At 41.3% G+C, this 21,864-nt stretch overlaps 2 protein-coding genes across 5 annotated transcripts; both read left to right on the top strand.

Annotated features, from left to right (window-relative positions):
* Nucleotides 1-5,427: 5,427 nt before the first annotated feature.
* Nucleotides 5,428-15,961, top strand: tom1 (target of myb1 membrane trafficking protein). 4 transcript variants are annotated; one of them, XM_085453486.1, is made up of 16 exons: nt 5,428-5,539; nt 9,090-9,174; nt 9,267-9,345; nt 9,429-9,578; nt 9,681-9,815; nt 9,934-10,065; nt 10,290-10,406; nt 10,648-10,778; nt 10,894-10,936; nt 11,033-11,165; nt 11,299-11,362; nt 12,927-12,996; nt 13,281-13,346; nt 13,752-13,814; nt 14,062-14,101; nt 15,285-15,961. In XM_085453486.1, the coding sequence occupies exons 1-16, from the start codon at nt 5,488-5,490 to the stop codon at nt 15,371-15,373; spliced, it is 1,449 nt and encodes a 482-aa protein (XP_085309612.1). In that variant the 5' UTR covers nt 5,428-5,487; the 3' UTR covers nt 15,374-15,961. The 4 variants fall into 4 exon arrangements, with proteins under 4 accessions (XP_085309612.1, XP_085309611.1, XP_085309615.1 ...); XM_085453485.1 differs by having other exon boundaries at nt 10,645-10,778; XM_085453489.1 differs by lacking the exon at nt 9,934-10,065 and having other exon boundaries at nt 10,645-10,778.
* A 935-nt stretch (nt 15,962-16,896) lies between these two features.
* Nucleotides 16,897-21,475, top strand: gcat (glycine C-acetyltransferase). The gene is made up of 9 exons (XM_085453484.1): nt 16,897-17,211; nt 17,940-18,070; nt 18,152-18,253; nt 18,329-18,475; nt 18,601-18,755; nt 19,067-19,149; nt 19,505-19,676; nt 19,874-19,995; nt 20,681-21,475. Exons 1-9 carry the CDS (start codon nt 16,998-17,000, stop codon nt 20,830-20,832), a joined length of 1,278 nt encoding a protein of 425 aa, XP_085309610.1. The 5' UTR covers nt 16,897-16,997; the 3' UTR covers nt 20,833-21,475.
* Nucleotides 21,476-21,864: the final 389 nt, after the last annotated feature.

The following is a 21,864-nucleotide window of genomic DNA, read 5'->3' as shown; positions in this document are numbered from 1 at the left end:
ATGTTCTCAGCTGATTCTTTGATTGACTTTGATGATGAAACACCACCACACTACTCTGCATTTAATCATTAGTTATTGTTAATCTCTAGCTCAATCATGTCCCCCCCCCCCCCCCCCTCACCCCCAACCAATCACAGCACAGGGCTGCCCCTCCCTGAGCCTGGTTCTCTCTGAGGTTTAGTCTTGTCAAAAGGAAGTTTATCCTTCCCACCATGGCCAAGTGCTGGCTTGGTGCTGGGGGTTGGGAAGCGCATCTGTAACCAGAAGGTTGCCGGTTCGATCCCCGGGCTCTCTGTCCTGGTCGTTGTGTCCTTGGGCAAGACACTTTACCCTACCGCCTACTGGTGTTGGCCAGACGGGCCGATGGCGCGATATCAGTTGCCTCTGTCAGTCTGCCCCAGGGCAGCTGTGGCTACAACTGTAGCTGCCTCCACCAGTGTGTGAATGTGAGAGTGAATGAATAGTGGCATTGTAAAGCGCTTTGGGTGCCTTGAAAAGCGCTATATAAATCCAATCCATTATTATTATTGTTTATAATATAAAGTGCCCTGACAGGACTGTTGTTGTAATTTGGAGCTAAATCAAACTAAATTGAATTAAATAAAATAGCTTCAGCTGTAGGCACCAAAGCCCCATGTATCTGTCGCTCTAACTCTCTGTTTTCAGGGGGAAGACAGTCAAAGGAAAATGAGTTTAAAGTCAGGTCCTTAAAGGAAAAAACAGCTATAACAGCACATTTTACACAGTGAATGAACTGATAGGCCACATCAGGGCCTAGCATAACATAACTAAGGATTACTTTGAACTCTGAATCAAGCTAACACACTTTACAAATCATAGAATAAGAGTGTTTTGGTGAGAATTTGAGTAATAGGTTCTCATTAATATTTGTGGGATGACAGAGCTCCGTACATATTCAGCAGGTTACGTGGACAAACATTACAGGAAAGTCCATGAAAGCACTTGGAGTATTCCTTAAGACTGCTTAAAGAGCTTGACTAAGATAGTTCGCACATGATTGCACATTACTGAAGATCTACTTAATAAGAAAAGATATGATTATTATTCAGTCTTTTAAAAACCATCCATCCATCCATTCGCTTCCGCTTATCCTTTTCAGGGTCGCGGGGGGCGCTGGAGCCTATCCCAGCTGTCATAGGGCGAAAGGCGGGGTACACCCTGGACAGGTCGCCAGTCTGTCGCAGGGCCAACACACAAGGACAGACAACCATTCACACTCACATTCACTCGCACATTCACACCTAGTGGCAATTTGGATTATCCAATTAACCTATCCCCACAAGCTGCATGTCTTTGGATGGTGGGAGGAAGCCGGAGTACCCGGAGGGAACCCACGCAAACACGGGGAGAAAATGCAAACTCCACACAGAAAGACCCCGGCCTGATGGTGGAATTGAACTCAGGACCTTCTTGCTGTGCGGCAACAGTGCTAACCACCGTGCCACCATGCTTTCTCAAATATTTTGAGAAAACCCTTATAGTATAGTTCTGATTTAAAAGCAAGGATCATGTCACTTGGAGAATTCAGATTAATGGAGTGGGCGTTTTCTTCTTACACTCTGAACCTTTTACTAAAATCTCAGTTTTGACTGACATGATCTCTGGAACATTTTCTAAGTGCTGATATCTAAAATACATTTCAAGAAAAGCATTAGCTGCTGTTGATGTATCAGGACACACAAAGAAATGGTCCCAATTATAATACTCCTAGAACTATCTACACCACTTGCTTTGGTGCCAACACATCATTTTAACTGCTATTAATGCAAATATCTACATTGTTTATGTAGCTACAGTGTTATATGTTACTGTATTTAGTAATTACATGCATTTGTCTCCATACTTCAGTGGTAGCATAGCAACAGTGGCTTACTACATTGCAGCATTACTGCACAGACAGATACGCTCACTCTGTGAGACTCGTGCTTAAAAGACATGGGTTTAACTGCAGTGCAATAATCACAGGCTCACCCTGTTTGACAGAGGACCAAAAAAAAGCGTCTGTCTTGTTAGACAGCGATGATCACACATGCCTTGAAGAGCAGTATGTGGGTGATCACAGAACAGATCAAAATGCAGCATGTTAATAATTACGGATAGTGTCTGTGGTTTGTTTTAATGGGCATCTGCGGGTGTAAGAGAGTAAAACTATAACCTCTGCCAGGCTGTGAGTCACCGAGTCTGAGTCATGCACCACGGTCACGGTCAAACATAACAAATGTATTACCCTGCTGTCACTCTGAGGGACATTTCTCAGTGGAAACGGTCATTTATTTCTTGGAAAACTGCAAGCTGATCTGCCTTCTGTTCCTGTGATCTTGTGTGTGACATTGTGTGTTCTGGGGTTTTTGTCCACTGTTTGCAAAGCAGGAAAAACCTGCTTGCTACACTCTTGGTATTCCCACAAGTTGTGCAGTTTGTAGTTTTTCCAGTTTTGCATGCGGGAATATTAACTGACTCCAGGTTTGTTCTGTGGCTGTTGACACAAGGTAGAGTGGATCTTTGCTTTTACATTGTTTGGGCCAGATTCTAACCCTACCATCTGAATGTTGTGGCAGAAAGAGCCTCATCAAACCAGGCAACATTTCCTAGTTTAAGTGAGCCTGTGTGAAATGTAGACTCACTTTGTCTGCATCTCTGCACCACTCATTACTTGGTTGTAACAAGCGGTTATTTGAGTTATTGTTGCCTTCCTATCAGCTCAAAGCAGCCTGACCATTGTCCTCTGACTTCTGGCATCAACAGGGCATTAGTGCTGTCACTCACTGGATATTTTCTCTTTTTCAGACCATTCTCTGTAAACCTTAGTAATGTTTGTGTGGGGAAAATCCCAGCAGATTGACAGTTTCTGAAATACTCAGACCAACACGTCTGTTACCAACAACCATGTCACGTTTAAAGTCACTTAAATCTCCTTTCTCACACATTCTGTGCTCAGTTTGGACTTCAGCAGGTCATCTCGATCACGTCTACAAACCTAAATGTATTGAGTTGCTGCCATGTGATTGGCTGACGAGATACTTGCATTAATCAAGCAGCTGAACATATGTACCCAATAAAGTGACTGGTGAATGTATATCAAAATACCTAGTATATAATATGCTGAAACTCATTATACTGACTAGCTGAGTCATCTTTGAACTATACTGTGTTTACGTCCATAGTGAAACTAAAAACGTGGAACAGACTTGTTTTCAGATGTCACTTATATTGAATTGCTGTTTTACAATCCTTCTGTTTGCAAAGTTCTGTTGTGTTGGTTATATATTAAAAAATTATTATGTGTTCAGGGGTTTTTGTTTACCGTAAGCAAAGGTGGAAAAACCTGCTTGGGGTTCCTGTTAAGCTCTTGGTATTCCCACTAGTTGTGTAGTTTGTCGTTTTTCCAGTTTTTTCTGTCAAGAATATCACCTGACCCAAAGTTTTCTTAGGGATGTGATTTACCAAGCAATTGAGTAAAATGCAAAATGTGAATATAAGTATGATACTGTGGCGTTAAATATTTAAAAAACAGTTTCAGGGAAGGACAGGAAGGATCAGGGTGTAAATTAAAACCAGGCTCTTATGATGTTTACTGATCATGCACTGGATCAAACTTTGAGTTAAAGTCTAACAGCACACCCGTGTGGCGGAGAGCTACACAAGCATGAAGAGCCTCTCCTGTCCAGGTCTGTTGTATCTTAGCTATCCAAACTCTTATAAATGCACTTTTCTGTTCAGCTTTTAGGACCCAAGGAACTGATACTGTGGTGCGATCGGTTAAGATGAGTGTTTTTTTCTCCAGCTATGGTATGTAATACCTGATGAAGACCACGTTCAGTTGAGAGCTCCAGAACAACCAAGTTGTTTGCATTTTAGTTGCATTCACCATATACCTTTTGGTGTCAGAGAAGCACATGATTGATGTTTACATACAAAACTGTCTGCACTGAGAATTAACTCTTTTTACAGTTAGAGATGGTGTGCATTGTATTTCATTTTATGTAAAAAGGTTAGGCTATATCTCTCTATCTATCATAGATAGATAGAGAGATATAGCAGAGATATTCAGCTGCATGTCAGTGGTTCGGGAGATTCTCCATTAATTATTCACAACCGTTATCCCAGCTACAGTTATTTGGATGGTCTCTGCATCAGCTGATGGAGGAATCAACCTGTGTTTTAATTCAAACTGCATTCAAATAGCAGCAGCAATGATGAACTCCCTCATTCCAACAGCTAGCAGTCCAATATTCAGGCCACAGAAATGGCTCCTCACAAAAACAACAACAACAATAACAAAGCAGATACTTCAGTTATCGCATTTACTTGTAAACATACAGCAGTGGTGCTCAGTTACATTTTGTTATCTGGCTGCTTTGTATCATTGTCAGTCTCTCTTTTTTAAGAGCCATCCATAAGTGTAGATCAACAAGAGGGATTATTGGGGTAAATGTGTTTAAGTTCCAAAATAAGAATTATGCATTCACAGAACCAGAAAATCTTATTGCTTGAAATGTAATTATCTCACTCATAAACACACGCAGTGAGCAGGTTGATAACCACGTAGGACCCAGAGGTAAAATGAGGAGGATATTAGAATAGTTTTGTTCTCTGCTGTTTTTCAGTCAGCCTCCATAGCTGAGATGATTCCTAAAACCCAGCGCAGCAAAACTACATATACAGCACATGTGACATATTTGAATGTGAAGCATTAAATTGGTCAGCTGAGATATTAAAGTCGCATGAAACTATAACTATACCATGATTTGATTTGAGCTCGCTACTAAACCCATCACCAACAGCCCACCTCAGCAAGGCTGACATTTGCTCTGTATTGTCAATGCTTGATCATTTGTGCATTATACATCCAACACGTGCATTTTCATGGCTTACTAGTGTAAAATGCAAATATAAAAACGGACAGAATTACATCAGCATGAACGTCACCACAGCTCTTACATTGAAAATGGTTAATTGTCTCTCTGTTAACTTATTTATCAAAATATTTCATTTTTAAATGATAACTATTGATATATGACACACAAAAACAAACATTTATCGACCTTTCTTAGGTGACATTTCAAGTGATCTCGGGGTGCCCTGCTGCTTATGGCTGAAATCTGACTCTAATAGAGGACCCTTACTCAGTGCTCAGACAAAACTGTGCTTCTTACACGCAGGTAAGTATTGCTAATAGAGTGGCAGCAGTGCATGCAGCAAAGAATAATGCCTGTGTGTGGCGCAGTTACGCTGTACTAACACTGGTACACTGACCATCTGATAACTGCGGGCTGCTTTCCCTTTAAAACGCATGACGCAGTTCAACTGGTGCCCCACTTTGTTGTGTGAAGCCGCAGCAGTCTGCAGGAGAGAGAGAGAGAGAGAGAGAGAGAGAGAGAGAGAGAGACAGCGGGGCCGCTTGCTGTCGCATACGGCTCGGCCCGGAGACGTCGGTGCTTCGCTGGGCCCCTCACCGCGCTCATCATGGAATTTTTAATGGGGAATCCGTTCAGCACGCCCGTGGGACAGCGCATCGGTGAGCGCCTTTATGAGTCTTTACACTGCATAAAAAGAAAATTCTCCAGTCAGGCTCGGGCGTCTTATACCGACACCTTACATCTCCCGCAGTCACGTCCCTGCAGAGCTGCTCTGTGGACTCTTATTGTCGAGGCTTTTGTCGGGGTGATGCGTTATAATGCGATTATGTTAGAGAAATAGAAATCAAGTTAAATTCATTAGGACTGACAGAAGAACAACGGCTTATGGTTTGATTGACACCCCTGTGAGACAATGACTTGGCAGAGGCGGGAGGAAGACGCTGAGGTGCTTCAGTTGATTGGTTGTCCCCGGCTCTGCCTTAACCTGCAAATAGCTGGGCGGGCCGCAAAGAGTGGCCGACATCCCCCTGACCCAAATCTGACGATCGTTTGGCTGTAGTCAGTGATAATGGTGGAGATCCAGAGATGCTCATTAAGATATGTAGATGAGGAGATCTTAGTTGAAGCTGCAGTAAAAGTCTTTACACGATTTGTAATCTAAATAATATTATAATCTAAAGAAAACTTAAATATAGCCTAGTCTTGAATATAGTGAATTTAATATTTCCATCAGTTTTTTGGTCAAGTTAATTCAGTCATCTGATAAGCTGGTCTAAAGTTTAACCTCCACACAGTAAACTGATCAAAAATCCAAACAAGCCACATGCTGTTCTAGAGTCTATGGGGGCCCAGGGCAAAAATTCTCAAAGGGGCCCCTTCAACCAGCATTCATCACCATTATTCTATAAATAATCCAACGCCACCACCACCAACGATCCTCTAAAGTTACAGGTAAAACACTGATCAACAAACGGCAGCGTGTTCATTTTAGCAACAGTGTCCAACACTAGGTTGACCGGTTACGAAGTGTAATATTACTGTAATTACTATCTGCTACATTATATCAGCCAGCTAGCTATGCTAACAAGTCATTTACCAGTGTCCCATCACTGACTGTGGCTGTGCTAACTTGGCTGTTCTGCTAGGCTAGGTTCACTTATGTTAAAGGGCAAAGCAAACAAAAGAACTAACGTGATGATAGTGGAAGTGTCTGTCCCCCACAGTTAAGGCTAGAGTAGCAACAATTAGTTATTCAGCATTATGTTTAATTATGATCATTTTCTCCTCTTCCTCTTTTTTTCTTCTTCCTTTTCCTCACTTTGATGAGTGAGGAAAATGTGCCGTGTTCTCATGGCACATTTTGATATAGTTTAAATGTAACTCCTGACAAACCTTATTAAAAGTGCCCACTTTTTTATCTTTTGCCAATTAAAAGTGCCAGCAAATTAATGATTTTCATTGTTTTCATGTAATTTTAATGTTTCTAACATGAAATCTTTTTTTTCCACACAAAAATTTTAAATAGGGTGAATTAGACATTAGACACCTCGGTCACTAAGGCATATAGGCTAGTCAGTGACATTCTGGCAAACATGGAGAAATGGCATGTTGCCTGACTGTTTGCAAGTCGTTGTTGGAGGTTATGAAATTGGTTAATGTTGGGACAGTGACAAAAAAAAAGTCATTGATGATGATTCTTTGTTTTCTTTTCTTTTTTCTGTCATCAAATTTAAAATGTACTGTAATTTTTCATAAGATAGTAAAATGTAAAACCCAATATTTCCAAAACTGGGTTTGCATAATATGAAAAAACACATAAAAACATTAATAAAAGACAATTAATACAGTCCTGGAATTACTACAACTTCAAGCAGACAAACAACAAACAAAAAGCAGCTTAATGTTTTCAGAGACTGAGGTCAGCCCCGTGGTATACTGTTTAAAATATTCCAAGTCTGTATGTTTGATTATAGGGTGGCTGTAGCTCAGGGTGGCAGAGCAGGTCAGCCACTAATCAGAAGGTCGGTAGTTCGATCCCATGGCTACATGCCAAATATCCTTGGGCAAGATACTAACCCCATTTTTGCCTACTTGTGGTGGTCAGAGGGCCCGGTGGCACCAGTGTCCGGCAGCCTCGCCTCTGTCAGTGCGCCCCAGGGTGGCTGTGGCTACAATGTAGCTTGCCATCACCAGTGTGTGAATGGGTGAATGACTGAATGTAGTGTAAAGCGCTATGGGGTCCTTAGGGACTAGTAAAGCGCTATACAAATGCAGGACATTTACCATTATTGGCATCCTTTTAAGTCTTGTCACTTTTAAAGGAGGTTTTACAATTTCGGTATAAATTTCAGAATTTACAGTTTGACTGTGGCTCTATAATCAGTGTTGGGGAGTAATGGAATACATGTACCGCCGTTACGTATTTAAAATACAAAATATGAGTAACTGTATTCCGTTACAGTTACTGTTTAAAAAGTTTGTATTCAGAATACAGTTACTTTGCTGAAATAAAGGGATTACACGGTGGTATTTTACTTTCCATATGTTCGGCTATGCCCTCTCTATTTTTGGTTTCCACGCTCCAAACAAAACACGCATTAAGAGGCTCTAAAGCCTGTGTCTCAATGTCGCGGCCCATGTCACCCCTACTTGCATAATGACGTGAAGAAATATTTTTGAAAATTATTCACAAAAATGATTTAATATGAAGGCAATAGGCAGAGTGTTACAGGCATAGCCCTAAAGAATGTAGCCTCATGGGCAGTGTAGTCCGTGCTTCAGGGAGAAAGGACTGCAATACCCGTTATGTGTCTGTGAGCGAGGGAGGGAGAAAAAGGAGAGTGGAAAAATGAGCTGTCACCGAGCAGAAACGGGAGCTGGAAGCATGTAAATATAATAATAACCACTGCAGCCAAAAAGAGTGCCTGATGAGCCCAGTTGTAAGTAAGCTATTAAGACTCGACTGTACACTTTGTTCGTGTTTTTCTCCGAAACAATAAGTTCCATTGGAGCAGCCTTTCAACACCTCTCTCTGTCTCTCGCTAGCAAAGTTGACCCAGACAACAAAGTAAAGCTATTTTTCGGCTACGAGCCCGACATGAACCCGACGTATTAGCCAGAGGTCCCTGTTTTATATACGCGTGGAATAGTTTTCTATACGAGATCGCTGCAAAAAGTGCAGCCTTACCTAATGTCCACCCAACTGTTACTCATTTTATATTAAGATTTAAACATCTAGTTGGTATGGCGAGTAGCCTTCAGCAATTGTAATAAATCACACATTCATGTAGTTGTAAAAAAGCATGATAATGTAATAGGTAATCCAAAGTATTCAGAATACGTTACTGTCATTGAGTAACGTAACGGAATACGTTACAAAATACATTTTGGGGCATGTATTCTGTAATCTGTCGTGGAATACATTTTAAAAGTAACCTTCCCAACACTGTCTATAATGTCTGCTCCCTATGTATTAAAAGGCACCTATTTATATTCCTATTAAAAATATGGGAGTCCTAAGGTCAGTCCCTGTGGAACGCCACACAATCACAACCTTGACATAGGAAATGAAAATAATGTTTACTAAAGGCGAATTTGTCTCTACGTTGTTACCATGTATTACTCATAAAGGAATAACAAATTCATGTATTTCTACTAATTATAATGTAACAATGAGACATGTTTCATGTTTTCACCTACTTTGCACAGAGCGTGCGACCAGCTCCAGCCTGCCATCTGAAGACTGGGAACTCAACATGGAAATCTGTGACATAATCAACAGCTCAGAGGAAGGGTGTGTGCACATTCGTTATCTGTTAGCATCAGGAACAAGCTTGTCCTCTTGAGGTTGCATGCGGCTGACTATTGAAAATGTTGTAATTACAGGCCCAAAGATGCACTCAGAGCCATTAAAAAAAGGATTGTGGGGAATAAGAACTTCAAGGAGGTTATGCTAACGCTGACTGTGAGTGTTGACTCTTTATGTTCTCATCAGATGTGTGTAGTTTGTAATTGGTAAGGCATTTCTCTGAAACTCTGTGATTTCAGGTCCTCGAGACCTGCATGAAGAACTGCGGCTACAGATTTCACATCCTGGTTACAACGCGCGATTTCATAGAAGGGTTTCTGGTGCGGTCGATTATCCCGAGGAACAACCCTCCACAAATCCTACATGACAGAGTGCTTGGCATCATACAGGTGAGGTGTGGCTCAAGGGAATAAAAGAATAAAGTTGTTGTCATTCTTTAGTGTCACATTGGTTTACTGTCTAGTCCTAATTTGTGGTTTTCTCTTGTCAAGGCGTGGGCCGATGCATTCCGCAGCTCACCCGACCTGACGGGTGTAGTATCGGTCTACGAAGACCTGCGAAGGAAAGGACTCGAGTTCCCCGCCAATCAGCTGGAAGGTTACACACCACCCGAAGCCCCGAAAAAGGTGGATACAGGGCTGGGTGACCTTTGTTTTATTGCTAACAGTTGGGTGTTGCCTATCATCCTATCATCATCTTTGGTCTTTTTTCCTGTCTGGTCATTTCTCCGCCTTTGCTTATCAGACTTTGCCTGGCAATGGGCCTGCTGTTACTACTCTGCCTGCTGTACTCCTGTCTTCCAAACCGCTCATCCCACCTCAGACCTCTGATCTAAAACTGGCCCTTGAGGGAAACAATGCCTTGACTCACAGCCAGGTGATGGGACTGGAAAGGGACTTACTCTTATTATAATTGCACTGTGCTTCTCGCTAACTGGCTTTTCTATGTTGGTTACAATAGAGTCACAGAACTCCTTTTTGTAGCTGTGCTTCTTAATTCTTTTTCGCTTCCAACCCTTATAAAATCAATATTTGCCGCCTTCTTCTTTTCATCGAGTCACCGTACCTGTGTTTATTCAGTAAGTGCTGTTGATATTCCAGGTGAAGAAGCTAAAGGCAGAGCTAGGAGTGGTGCGCAGCAACCTGACTATGATGTCAGATTTGATGAGTCAACTAGATCCAGTTACGGTAAAACAAGCAGACATGGAGCTGCTGGAGGTAAACACGCACACACACAAGCGCACACACACAAATGAAGTCACATTTAAAAACAAGCTGCGTGTGTTTTACTGCATGAATGTGTAATATTCTCTGTGAGTGTGATCCTTTCCATTAATGCTGAGTAACAGTGCCTTACCCTTAACTGATCTCCTACTTTATACGTTCTGTGTTGCATCTGGCCCTTCAACGCCCCCCCCACCCCACCCACGCATTCTTTGTCTGATTGTGTCATTAGCAGTTATACACAGTATGTAAAGAAATGCAAGACAGGATAGTGAAGATAGTCCCCAGACTCAGCGAGGAGAAGCTGATCGAAGAGTTATTAGCAACTAACGATGAAATGAACACCGCCTTCAATCGCTACCACAGGTACCTGCGCCATTCTCTCCATCGCGTCATCGTGTTTATTGGCAAAATAAAGAGAACGGCAATATTTCAGCATGGAGTTTCTCTGCACACCATGATTTCATTCTGTCGTCGGCAGGTTTGAACGACGAATAACAAACGGTCAGAACGCAGAGCAGAAGGTAAAGAACGTGGCGGCCATTTTTGGAGTCTTTCCACACAGTAGTCATAACGGCGTGAACTGGTTAAATTGTGCTGTTTCCCTCTGTGTCTTTCAGGGCCACACCTATGTCAACTTAACAGAGCTAGACTTGAAGACTGACAGCCAATCAGAGGCTGCTTCAGTTACCAATGACAGCTCAATGAGTTTTCCAAAATCTGACAGTTTGTCCAGTCAGATGGCAAAACTTAGTAAGTACTGTACTTAGATATATTTTATCATGGCAAGCATAGGGAAAGTAATTATGCAGCGATCCCTATTTTCAAGCAGAACGTGGAGACTTATTCTGCTCTTTATTTGTTCCTTTTGCGTTTCTTCTTCCAGGTACAAGTGAATCAGATGACACTTTATCACAGAAAATAAATGTGTCAACTCAACAAAGACCAAGGTACAGAAACAACCTGCATCATAAATGTGCAACCTTTATGACATAAACAGATGTTTGCACAGCAGGGTGATGTTTTAAATTGTAGAGCTGCACCACTCACAAAAATGTCTTGTTTAAGGCAAAATTAAGTCATTAGTCTAAAGGAATCTTAAAGGAATATAGATTATTTATTAAGCACTTATTAAACTTTAAAGTAACTCTCTTAACTGATAAATACACAACTGAAATAGCTGAAAATTGATAATTAACTCAAAATAAACAGATTTCAGTTAACTAATAATTCACTGAAATCGCAGTCTGGCCTAAATAGTTAAATAAGAATTTATATAAATGGTTGCAATAATTAGCTAAAAAGCAAACCTTTGGCTTAAAAGAATGCATAATCTGTTAACAATTTCAGATAGTTAGCTATCAACAAAAGGTTTAAATAAATCACTAAAAGTGTCACGGCAAGTGCTGTGTGGCAGGCGGGATGAAGGACCCAAACGCAGGACTCAGAAACTGAAAGTTAAACTTAAGGCGCAGCTTTATTCCTGGGAAAAACTGCACATAAGAAATACACTTCACAAAAGTAAACCAAAATCTCAAACATGAAAACTAGAACTAAACCGTACAGTGGAAACTAGAAACTAGGAAACACATGCGAGAAAAACAAACCAGACTGAAAAGTAGAATATTTATGGGAACACGAAGGGAGAAACACAGCACAGAGAGGGTGTATGAAGGTTAACGACAACAAGCAGGGGGAAACTGAGGAGTAAGATACACAGGTAGGATCACGGGAGGATGGGGAACAGCAGGAAACACAGCTGGGACAAATCAGACATGAGAGAAGGGAAGGCAAAACTAGATACACTGACCAAGCACACGAGACTATCAAAGTAAAACAGGAATACGACACGGAGTCAAAGACATGAGCTTAACACTACAACATAACTGACATGGTAACAGAGGCAAGGATTACTAGACAGGAGATGTGGGACCAGTACAGGGAAAGAGAAAACATGGGGACGGAGACTGAACACAGAACAGAGACTGTCAAAATAAAACACAAAGCACACAACAGGCACAGAGACACAGACTAGACACCGAACAGAGGGAGCACCCAATCTAAACCTAAGAACTAAACTCTTAACAAGAATTAAACCAAAACATGGGATAATAATAATAATCAAAACAGCACAACAAGTGAATCAGAACATAAACCATAATACAGAATAATACCAAAACACAAGCAACTCAAAATGATCCAGAACTGTGACAAAAAGTTATAAACATTAAAATAGCTAGCTAAAGGTGGTTGAACAATTTGGCTTTTTACAACTTGAAGTAACCACCCTTGCCCTTATATGAACAAATAAATGTGAAAATAGGTTTTAAAATTAATTTTTTGTGACTATTCAAGTAAATTACGGTGATTTAATAGAATTGTTTTGTGGTGACAGTTCCCAGTCTTTCTTTTCATTTGTTCCTGAACACATGAGCCAACATTTAACTTTGTTAAAAGTAATATCGGTTACTAGATTACGTTGCAGTTAACCTATTAGTAATTTTTGCCTTTCAGAGACGGGAGCGGAGTTGTGGTGGACGGTCTTGCTCAAGCTCGGGACAGCAAACTACAAAACACTGAACCTGTAAGCAAAGATGTCTATACTGCTTGCAAGGTTTCGATTTATCGGCTACTATAACTGATTTTTTCTTTTATTTAGCTGTGACATGACCTTTAGGACCAAAAGTAAATTCAGTTATGATATTGTTACATTTATTTTAAACAGCAAGCATACGTGAAATCCTGGGTTTTTTTGTATATGACAGAGCACCAAGTGCTGTACATAATATCTGAGCTACAGGCCTGAGTATGCGTTACTTTGTTTGAGTAACTGTTTTCCTCCTGAATGAAATCTGTCTGTACGTGAAGGATGGCAGTCCAGCTTCCACTCGCAGCTCTTCACCAAAGTTAGATTGGATGATTAAAAGGGGAATGGTGGGTGTGAATTTTAAAACGTGCCCTGGCTTTACGTTGGTTTCGCCTTTTCATACCCTCTGTCTTTTGGTTCTTTTCATACAGTTTTGATTTACTTTGCTGTGGTCTGGGTTGGGTCACTTTTTGGCTTTGGTGGTTCAGTTACTGAAATAGAGCACAAAGGTTTGCATGACCAGTTGTGGCGTCGTAAGAGCATGACACTGTTCGGTTTGCACTTTTGATATGCTGCATTGTTGTCACACCCGAAGTCTTCCTCACTGAATGCTATGTTTAGCCACATGTGATTTTTCTTTGTTGTTGTTTTTGCGGTTGACTTTCGTTTTTGTTTTCATGGCTTCGTAGCTTTGTCAACCTTGATGAAGTTTTATCCATGTAGCCAATCTGTGTCTCTTCTTTCTTTCTTAGATTCCTATCACCCAGTCCAGTGTAATGGATGATATTGAGAAATGGCTTGCTTTGGATGATGAGGTAAGTCTGAACTGGGAATGATATTCATTCATCGAATCTACTTTGCCGTATTTAAAAGTTTAAAAAAGAAAAGATGTTGGTGGACTTTGCAGATACCAATCCAAGGTATTAGAAATGTTTAGATATATCTACATAAAGGTGACTGACTATAAAAAGAAAGGACTAAGCGGGTGGGTTTAATTTGAAATTTGGTACACAATTATCTTAAAGGATAATCAAATATACTTATTTTGTGTTTATGACACAGTATGATGACTTTGAGGACTCCGATGGTGTGACCAGTGAAGGTGAGGATCCTTACCCATATGTCCTGTTCCAAAGGAGCAGATTTTATAACCAAGTTAATACATGGGGCACACACTCTTAAACAGAAAACTTTCTTTGGTTATATTAAATGGAATATTTGCAGTGAAATACACACCCTCTTTTAGAGCTGATAGACTGTATATAAAACAATGGAGATAGTCTATGGAAGCGTTGCCTTTGTCAAATGGCCAGCAGGTGGCAGTGTCTGCTTTCAAACAGAAGTCTGAACCTATGATCTTGGTCACTCCTTTAAATTCAGTTTCAACATGGCATGGTATGTATGCTTCAGACTGCGTTCCTGAATAAGTTGGAAATTATGAATTTTTAGTGGAACACTCCCTCAAGTCAGAGTGGACCAACATACCCATAGTTAGAAATCCAAGATAGCAGCGCTGAATTTAAACAGTAGTAAAACTCTAAATATTTGATCTGTACTGCAAATGTTGTGTACTTGTTACTCATTAAATGAGCCATAGCAGAGCGCTGATCAGGTTGCATCACTGAATGTGTTTTCTGAAAGGCTTTATAGCTAGTGATACCTGAAGGTCTCTACCTTGCTAGGAACCAATATTCTCTTTCATTGCTCTTTCTGGAATGTGCTAACTCGGGATTGACATCGCTCGTGAGTTCCAACACATGCCTAGATATTCCAGTGTATCTGGAACACGGCATTTGATCATGGCTGGCTTTGATTGACAGCTCACTACTATCAATATATCCTTGTTTTTTCAGTCAAATCCACTCTACACTCATTGCGACAGCTAAAATTCTCAGGTTAAGGCATGAAAATGGGATTGTTTTTTGTTTTCTTTTTTTGGTAGCTTTATCCATCTTTTATATGCAGTCTGTGCTGAAGCTATAGACAAAACCTATTGTCCATTCAGATTGCTGCTAAAATATTTGAGCCACTGGTGAACTGCAGTGAGCTTCTTTAATGCTTGGTAAATAGCTCCCCGTGTTACCTCTACCAAGGTAACCAAGGAGGTTAGAAGGACTTTTGTTTTTACCCCCAAATGTTTACTACTTCAAGGACTAAAAATGAAACATAAAGCACTCACATGTCTGGTCACAGCTCACTTTAACTCCAAAGTTGTGGCTTTGTTTACTCAGTGCAGGAACTTTCCTATAGATGTCTGTTAAAGTGACTCCTGCTTGCCTCCCCAGAGTTCGACAGGTTTCTGGCAGAGAGAGCGAAAGCGGCCGAGCGTCTGCCGTCCCTGAGAGCTTCCTCGCAAGACAACTCGGAGTCTTAAAGTCTCACCTAAACCTGCCAAAACTAACATTACTCATGAAGCTCCGGCGCCACCTGCTGGATAATGGAGATTTCTTATTAATGAACAGTTGAATGGCAAATGACATTGTATATGTGTACCCTGCTCTTTTGCTGGGGGGAGCAAATGTGTTTTTTAACTTAAAACTAATGTCTGCGGAAAGACCGAAGTTTTTACTTGACGTTGTTACGAGGGTTGATCCACAAGCAAACATTTGCACATTTTTTTATGGTTACATTCCTGCTGTTAAATGAGAATATTGTTACAAATTTTGCAACATAGATGATGTACTATATTGCTGTTATCTATACATATATATATATATATATTGTTAAAGATGTTGATGAGGTACAGAAATGCCCCTGTCAAAGTAGCAAACACTTGTAAGAGAAGCTCAGCCATAACTTGTGGTAATAGTTTGAGGCTTTATGTCGTTGTTGATGTCGGATGCTGAAGAAAATTTATGAGTTTTTTTCACATTCAGCTTGTCCCTATGAAGATGTTTTACTTGAAGTTTAACAACAAGTGATGACACACTGCTGTCATATTAAACTAAAAGTATTAACTGGAGATTTGTGTGTTTGCAGTCTGTCTTTTTTTAAATATGTTTATAGACTTTTTCTTGCCATTACCAAAAATAAAAAAAAATAAAAAAATGGAGGCATAAGAACACATTATTTACAAATTTGCAAAGACTGGTCCTGTCCTTCTATATTGCCACAGGCTGTCTCTTCTAATTTTGATAGTAAATGGTAAATGGACTGGTCTGCTCTACCCAAGTACTCAAAGCATCTCGCACATACATTCATTCATACACATGTTCAAACTCCGATGGACGCATCAACTCAGGTCTTGAAATCTTGCACAAGGATACTTTGACATCCAGACTGCAGGAGCCAAGAAGCAACCCATCGATTGCCAGAGAAGCCGCTCTACTTCAGTGTCCACCTGGGCTGGATGTGAGGCTGGTGACAGCTGGGTACCCATATAGTACTATCACAGATTATAAAAAAAATACTTAATGGTGGCAAAGGAATAGTACATTTTTATTTAAAAAACACATGCATGGTTCATTTATTGTTTGTGTTTTAGCGTGATGTGTATTCAGTCTGGATACTGAAGGCACTTTCAACACACTGAAATAAATGTGTGTGTGTGTGTGTGTGTGGGGGGGGGGGGGGGGGGGGGGGTATCTCTCGATCTCGGTGCCGACACTCAAAAACAAGCAATGTTTTTTTTTCTAGTTGTAACATACTGTATTGTCACATTTTTTTGCTATAAATGTACTATATTTAAAACGCAAAGTACTTCCTGTGATGTACAAAGTATTTGGAACGTACGAAACGTGACTAAAAGGAGTAAAATGTTGTTATAGTTTATATTAGGCATCAGACTGTGAACTACCAAAGTGGATATCAGCCAGTTAAAAAAAACTGTCTGCAATGCGATTGGCCCAAACAAGCCACCTGCCAGCGGCCCTGCGCTCTGATTGGTCTTCCAGACAGACGCCTACCCCTATTACGTGACGCAACCACGCTTGCTCTTTACATTGAGCCTTTCTGTGCCACGGTTCATATATCTTTAACAGCATAACGAGTTCACCGCTATGTCTCTCGGAAAAGCTGCCCGCAGTTTGGTGAGCCCGCTCCGGGGGGCTCTGCGGTGTTCGGGCCTGAGCCGCAGCTACACCGCTGCCGCTGAAGCCCGGGCGGTGCTGGAACACGAGCTGGAGACGATCCGAGCCGCGGGGACGTGGAAATCGGAGAGGATCATCACCTCCAAGCAGGGTCCTGAGATCAGCGTGGACGGCAGTCGTGGCAGTGAGTACTAGGAGTTTCCAGTTACAGCAGTTTTATAAGTGAGCAGTAGCACCCTCCTCGGTGATGGTCCTTAAACGCACCGTCCCAGGTAAGGTTTCAGTTCTGCCACGTTCTTATCTCAGCGGTGAACTTGAAGTAATCCCTGCTACTCCCTTGTTTTGCACTTCTGAAGCTATTCTCGGCGCAGCCTTTGGAAAAACATTAACCAAGAACTCGTAACAGCAAAAGTATGAGATTCAAGCTTTAAATAATTCAAAATAATTTGTAAAGTGGTCTTTATATCATCAACAGAAAGCTGTTTTGTGCTTTGTACAATGCAAAGTTCATTGTTTGACTTGTGAAGGCTCTAGCATTTAACTGCACTGCACCAGTTAATCTCTGCTTTATTTGCTATTGTTCCAGCAAAGCAGCCGATCACTGTTTATATTTCAGCATGAACCCTTGCCAGAGATTGACTCTGCTGATTTATGAATGGGCCACAGACTTTAGGTCGTGACCCCTCGTGCACCAAAACGACCCCGTTCATTTCATGTGCCCAACAGTGCCACAGTCCCATGCATTGTTTTCTCTGTCACTCTTTGTCTTCTCTCTCTTGTCTCGTCTGTAGCCTAAAACTACAAGCAGAACTTCTACTCCCAGCTTTGACATGCTCAAAGAGGTTATTATGGGACAGTGACTCTCTCTTTTTTAACCTTAATTTTCCTTTTGTGCATCCAAAATTCTCTCAGGTATACTGAACTTCTGCGCCAACAACTACCTCGGGCTGTCCAGTCATCCAGAAGTGGTCCAGGCAGGAATCGATGCTCTGAAGACACACGGTGCTGGACTGAGCTCTGTCAGGTTCATCTGTGGGACGCAGGTCTGGTGCTTAAAGATCACGCATATCACCCCAAAGCTGTCTAATTCATGAGGTTAATTTTGCGTAATGCGTGATTTACAGGATCTCCACAAAAAGCTAGAGCAGAAGCTCGCTGAGTTCCACGAGAGAGAGGACTGCATCCTCTACGCCAGCTGTTTCGATGCCAATGCGGGACTTTTTGAGGTAGGTCCAAATGGATTTGAAGCTAAGGACTTCCCCCGTTACGATCAGTATAACTCTGAATTATTCTCACAACAGGTGCTGCTGGGCCCAGATGACGCAGTGCTCTCTGACGAGCTAAACCACGCCTCAATCATCGATGGCATTCGCCTGTGTCGAGCAAAGAGGCTGCGGTACAAACACATGGACCTCGGTGACCTGGAAACCAAACTCAAAGAAGCTCAGGTGCGTGGAGTAAAACATTCCTTCTTGATCCAACTCTCCTTGCAGTGTGTTAGAAGAGAGTGAAAAATGACAGCTTACTCAGAGGAGGTCACACACCGATCACCTGCGCTCTCTGTTGTCCTCAGTCGTCTCGTATGCGTCTGGTAGTGACAGATGGGGTCTTCTCTATGGATGGAGATGTGGCTCCCTTGCGAGGGATTTGTGACCTGGCTGAGCAGTACGGAGCCATGGTGTTTATAGACGAATGTCACGCCACAGGTTTCCTAGGGCCTCGGGGAAGGTGGGTAAGAAAAGACTTCAACTGAAAAATCATAAATCGGTTATTTTGCAAAATAAAATACAAAAGACCCCTAATCATAAAAGTGTAGTGCCCAAATATCATTTTTAATTTCTAAGAGAAGAGTGGATTGTTATGAACAGCCTTTTAGGGCAGTTTTTTTTTTATTCAGTGTCTTTTTCAATATGACCACTAGGTGTCGCCAAAGCCCCGTCTTACAGTAACTACCGTGAGACTGGGCTCTTGATAAAGTTTAGCTATCTCTATTATCAAGAGGTGACGAACTAATGTTACCACTTCCCTCTGATTTGCAGAGGAACTGATGAACTCCTTGGAGTGATGGATAGAGTTCATATTATTAACTCCACTCTTGGCAAAGCGCTGGGAGGAGCAGCAGGTATGACTCCATTCTAACATGAAGGCTCTCATAACATCTTTTTATTAAGTATAAATTAGTAAAACATTGTACATTTAACACAGACATAGAAAAGAAGCATTTGTTTAGTGTAGTGCATCGGCCCACCTGACAATTCCACTTTTGATATTTACTCAAAGTTTTTCCTGTAATAAATGCGAGTGTAAAGTCCCTTTTCCATTAGTACCTACTCGATTTTCAGGGTTTTCCATTAGCTAATAATACCTGTTACCCAGGTACTGTTTTTGAAACTCCTTCTAACCGAGGTTCCAAGTAATCCGAGCAGGTACTAACAGACTTATCCAAGGTGTGATGTAGTTGTTTTGTTTTCTCTCAGGTGGTTACACAGTCGGCCCAAAGCCTCTCATTGACCTACTCAGGCAGCGCTCACGGCCCTACCTATTCTCCAACGCGCTCCCCCCTCCTGTGGTGGGCAGTGCCACACGGGCTGTGGAACTGCTGCTTGCCTCCAACGAGATTGCCCAAAGCATGACGGCCAAAACGATGCGGTATGTTTTGTTCTTACAAACAGTGGAAGTCTTCTATGTTTTTAGTGTTGTGTACATCATAAACGCCAATCGATTTATCTGTAGCAATACTAATATCATATATAGGATGTCCTGCACTTAGTGATAAGGTTTATACTGCTTACAACTGGTTTTACCAATTTGTGAGTATAATAGTTTTCTCTTTGCTGTCAAATCAGGTTCAGGAACAAGATGACGCAAGCCGGCTTCACCATTGCAGGCTCAGCTCACCCCATCTGCCCTGTGATGCTTGGCGATGCACGTTTGGCCTCTTTAATGGCTGACGATATGCTAAAATTTGGTGAGACCATAGACTGTATATAATAGATGGAATGTTAGCCATTCATTTTCAAAGAATTAATGTTCAAATTCTGGCCTCTGCCATGTTGTTGTTTTTTTTGTTTTTTTCTTTAAGTCAGACATGACCGTGTTTTGATGAATGACAACTGCTAAGTTATTGGTTTATTATGCTAGCAAGGCTGGTTAGCAAGCTCTAACCTGAGTAAGTGCTATGGCTACACAAGCTAATTAGTGCTAAGTAAGAAAGAAATTAAATACTGCTTTTACACTCATCAACTGACCACACTGACTTGCTGGACAAGCTAGAACATCCTGTTTCCCGTACAGCCATTTATCAGTAAGTCAAGGTGGCCACAAGCTTAAATTTACCTTATTACAGTTTAAAATTGTGAGTAATAAAATAATTCACCACCTGCACTGTTGTTGTGAAGGGGGAAACTACAACTAGAGACCAAAAGTAGTTTTTTGTACCAAGCTAAAAAACATGTTCATTTCTGGGAGTCTGAGGATTGACTCACTTTTGGAGAAAGCCTCAAGTGGCCGCTCAAGGAACTGCAGTTTTTTTGGCACTTCCACGTTAACTTTATTTTTTTCTTTAATGTAGATGAAACTGACTCACTTAGCAGAGAGTATGTGAATCTGCCACTGTGTTTATACAGTGTCACAGTAGTGTCTTCCCTCCACAGGAGTGTATGTGATTGGATTCTCCTACCCAGTCGTACCAAAGGGAAAAGCCAGAATCCGTGTTCAGATTTCGGCAGCACACACGGACGAAGACATCGACCACTGTGTTGACGCTTTCATCCAGACTGGCAGGAAGCACGGCGTCATCTCATGAATCGAACAAACGAGCTGGAATCAGAAGGATTCAGAAAACTGCTTGAAATTGCAGGGTCACGCTGCCTGTTACTCAAGATCCATGAATGATGGTGATGGAAATTTTAGTTATATTTGTAGGTCACTGGAGGTGAATGTTATTTTTGTGCTTGCTTAACTGATTAAAGCACTTTTGCTAAAGTGTTTGCATTGGAACAAAAAGGGCAGTTGATTAAACACTTTTCATGAGTGAGAAAATGTTTCTGAAAGGGCATTTATCCACCCCGCAAATGTGATTCTGATGACTGTGAGGATAATGGTGACACATAGTGTGCATAGATTATCAGCATGTGTGGTAAACATTAAACATCCTTCAAAGAGTAGAAGAGTTTTATTCATAAGAAAAGTCCATAATTCTCCTCTGAAGTTGAGATGCTAAATGCTAGATGTGTGATACCACTGATTTCCTTTTCGATCCCAAGTAATATTCAGGGTGGTATCGACGATACTGATCCGATACTTTGTACAAAAGCTTATTTTATTTATTGTATCTCAAATTATAGCATCATAATGATTACAGGACATCAGATTACTTGTTCTTATCACTTAATAATGCAGAGTTCATCATATAGAAATAAAAAACCTGAAGTTGTGCGCTATTTGAACACCTTGCCAGCAGCACTAAAGGGCTCCGTGAGAGACGTCTGTCTCGCCCTAGCAGCACCTGTCCCTGTCCTCCTCTTCAGTTCACCTCAGCATACGCTCGTCATATTCTGTGATATGATTTACTCTGAGGTGTTTGACAAGGTTAATGATGTTGCCACAACCATACATGCCAACCCTCCCGATTTTTCCGGGAGAATACCGAATTTCAGTGCCCCTCCCGAAAATCTCCCGGAGCCACCATTCTCCCAAATTTTTCCCGATTTTCCACCCAGACAACAAAATTGAAAAACCATATTGCAGAATTCATAGCGGGCCCAGCCAATTCCAGTTTCCAACAATGGCGGCAGCGACTTAGTTTTAATATTACTCTTATTTCTCTTTCTGGGTT

Source organism: Copadichromis virginalis, linkage group LG4 (genome assembly GCF_057382275.1).
Source record: "Copadichromis virginalis isolate Kocher_CV1m ecotype Utaka linkage group LG4, C_Virginalis_male_GT1.1, whole genome shotgun sequence".
Taxonomy (NCBI): domain Eukaryota; kingdom Metazoa; phylum Chordata; class Actinopteri; order Cichliformes; family Cichlidae; genus Copadichromis; species Copadichromis virginalis.
The sequence above is the reverse complement of the archived record's forward strand: the minus strand, read 5'-3'. Positions and strand labels throughout refer to the sequence as shown.

Excerpts from the sequence above, each read along its gene's own strand:
- tom1 (XM_085453485.1), top strand. The coding sequence starts at position 5,488 with ATGGAATTTTTAATGGGGAATCCGTTCAGCACGCCCGTGGGACAGCGC. Across the intron at positions 9,816-9,933 it reads CACCCGAAGCCCCGAAAAAG|ACTTTGCCTGGCAATGGGCC; the intron begins GTGGATACAGGG and ends TTTGCTTATCAG. Across the intron at positions 10,066-10,289 it reads ATGCCTTGACTCACAGCCAG|GTGAAGAAGCTAAAGGCAGA; the intron begins GTGATGGGACTG and ends TTGATATTCCAG.
- gcat (XM_085453484.1), top strand. The coding sequence starts at position 16,998 with ATGTCTCTCGGAAAAGCTGCCCGCAGTTTGGTGAGCCCGCTCCGGGGG. Across the intron at positions 18,756-19,066 it reads TTCCTAGGGCCTCGGGGAAG|AGGAACTGATGAACTCCTTG; the intron begins GTGGGTAAGAAA and ends TCTGATTTGCAG. Across the intron at positions 19,150-19,504 it reads AGCGCTGGGAGGAGCAGCAG|GTGGTTACACAGTCGGCCCA; the intron begins GTATGACTCCAT and ends GTTTTCTCTCAG.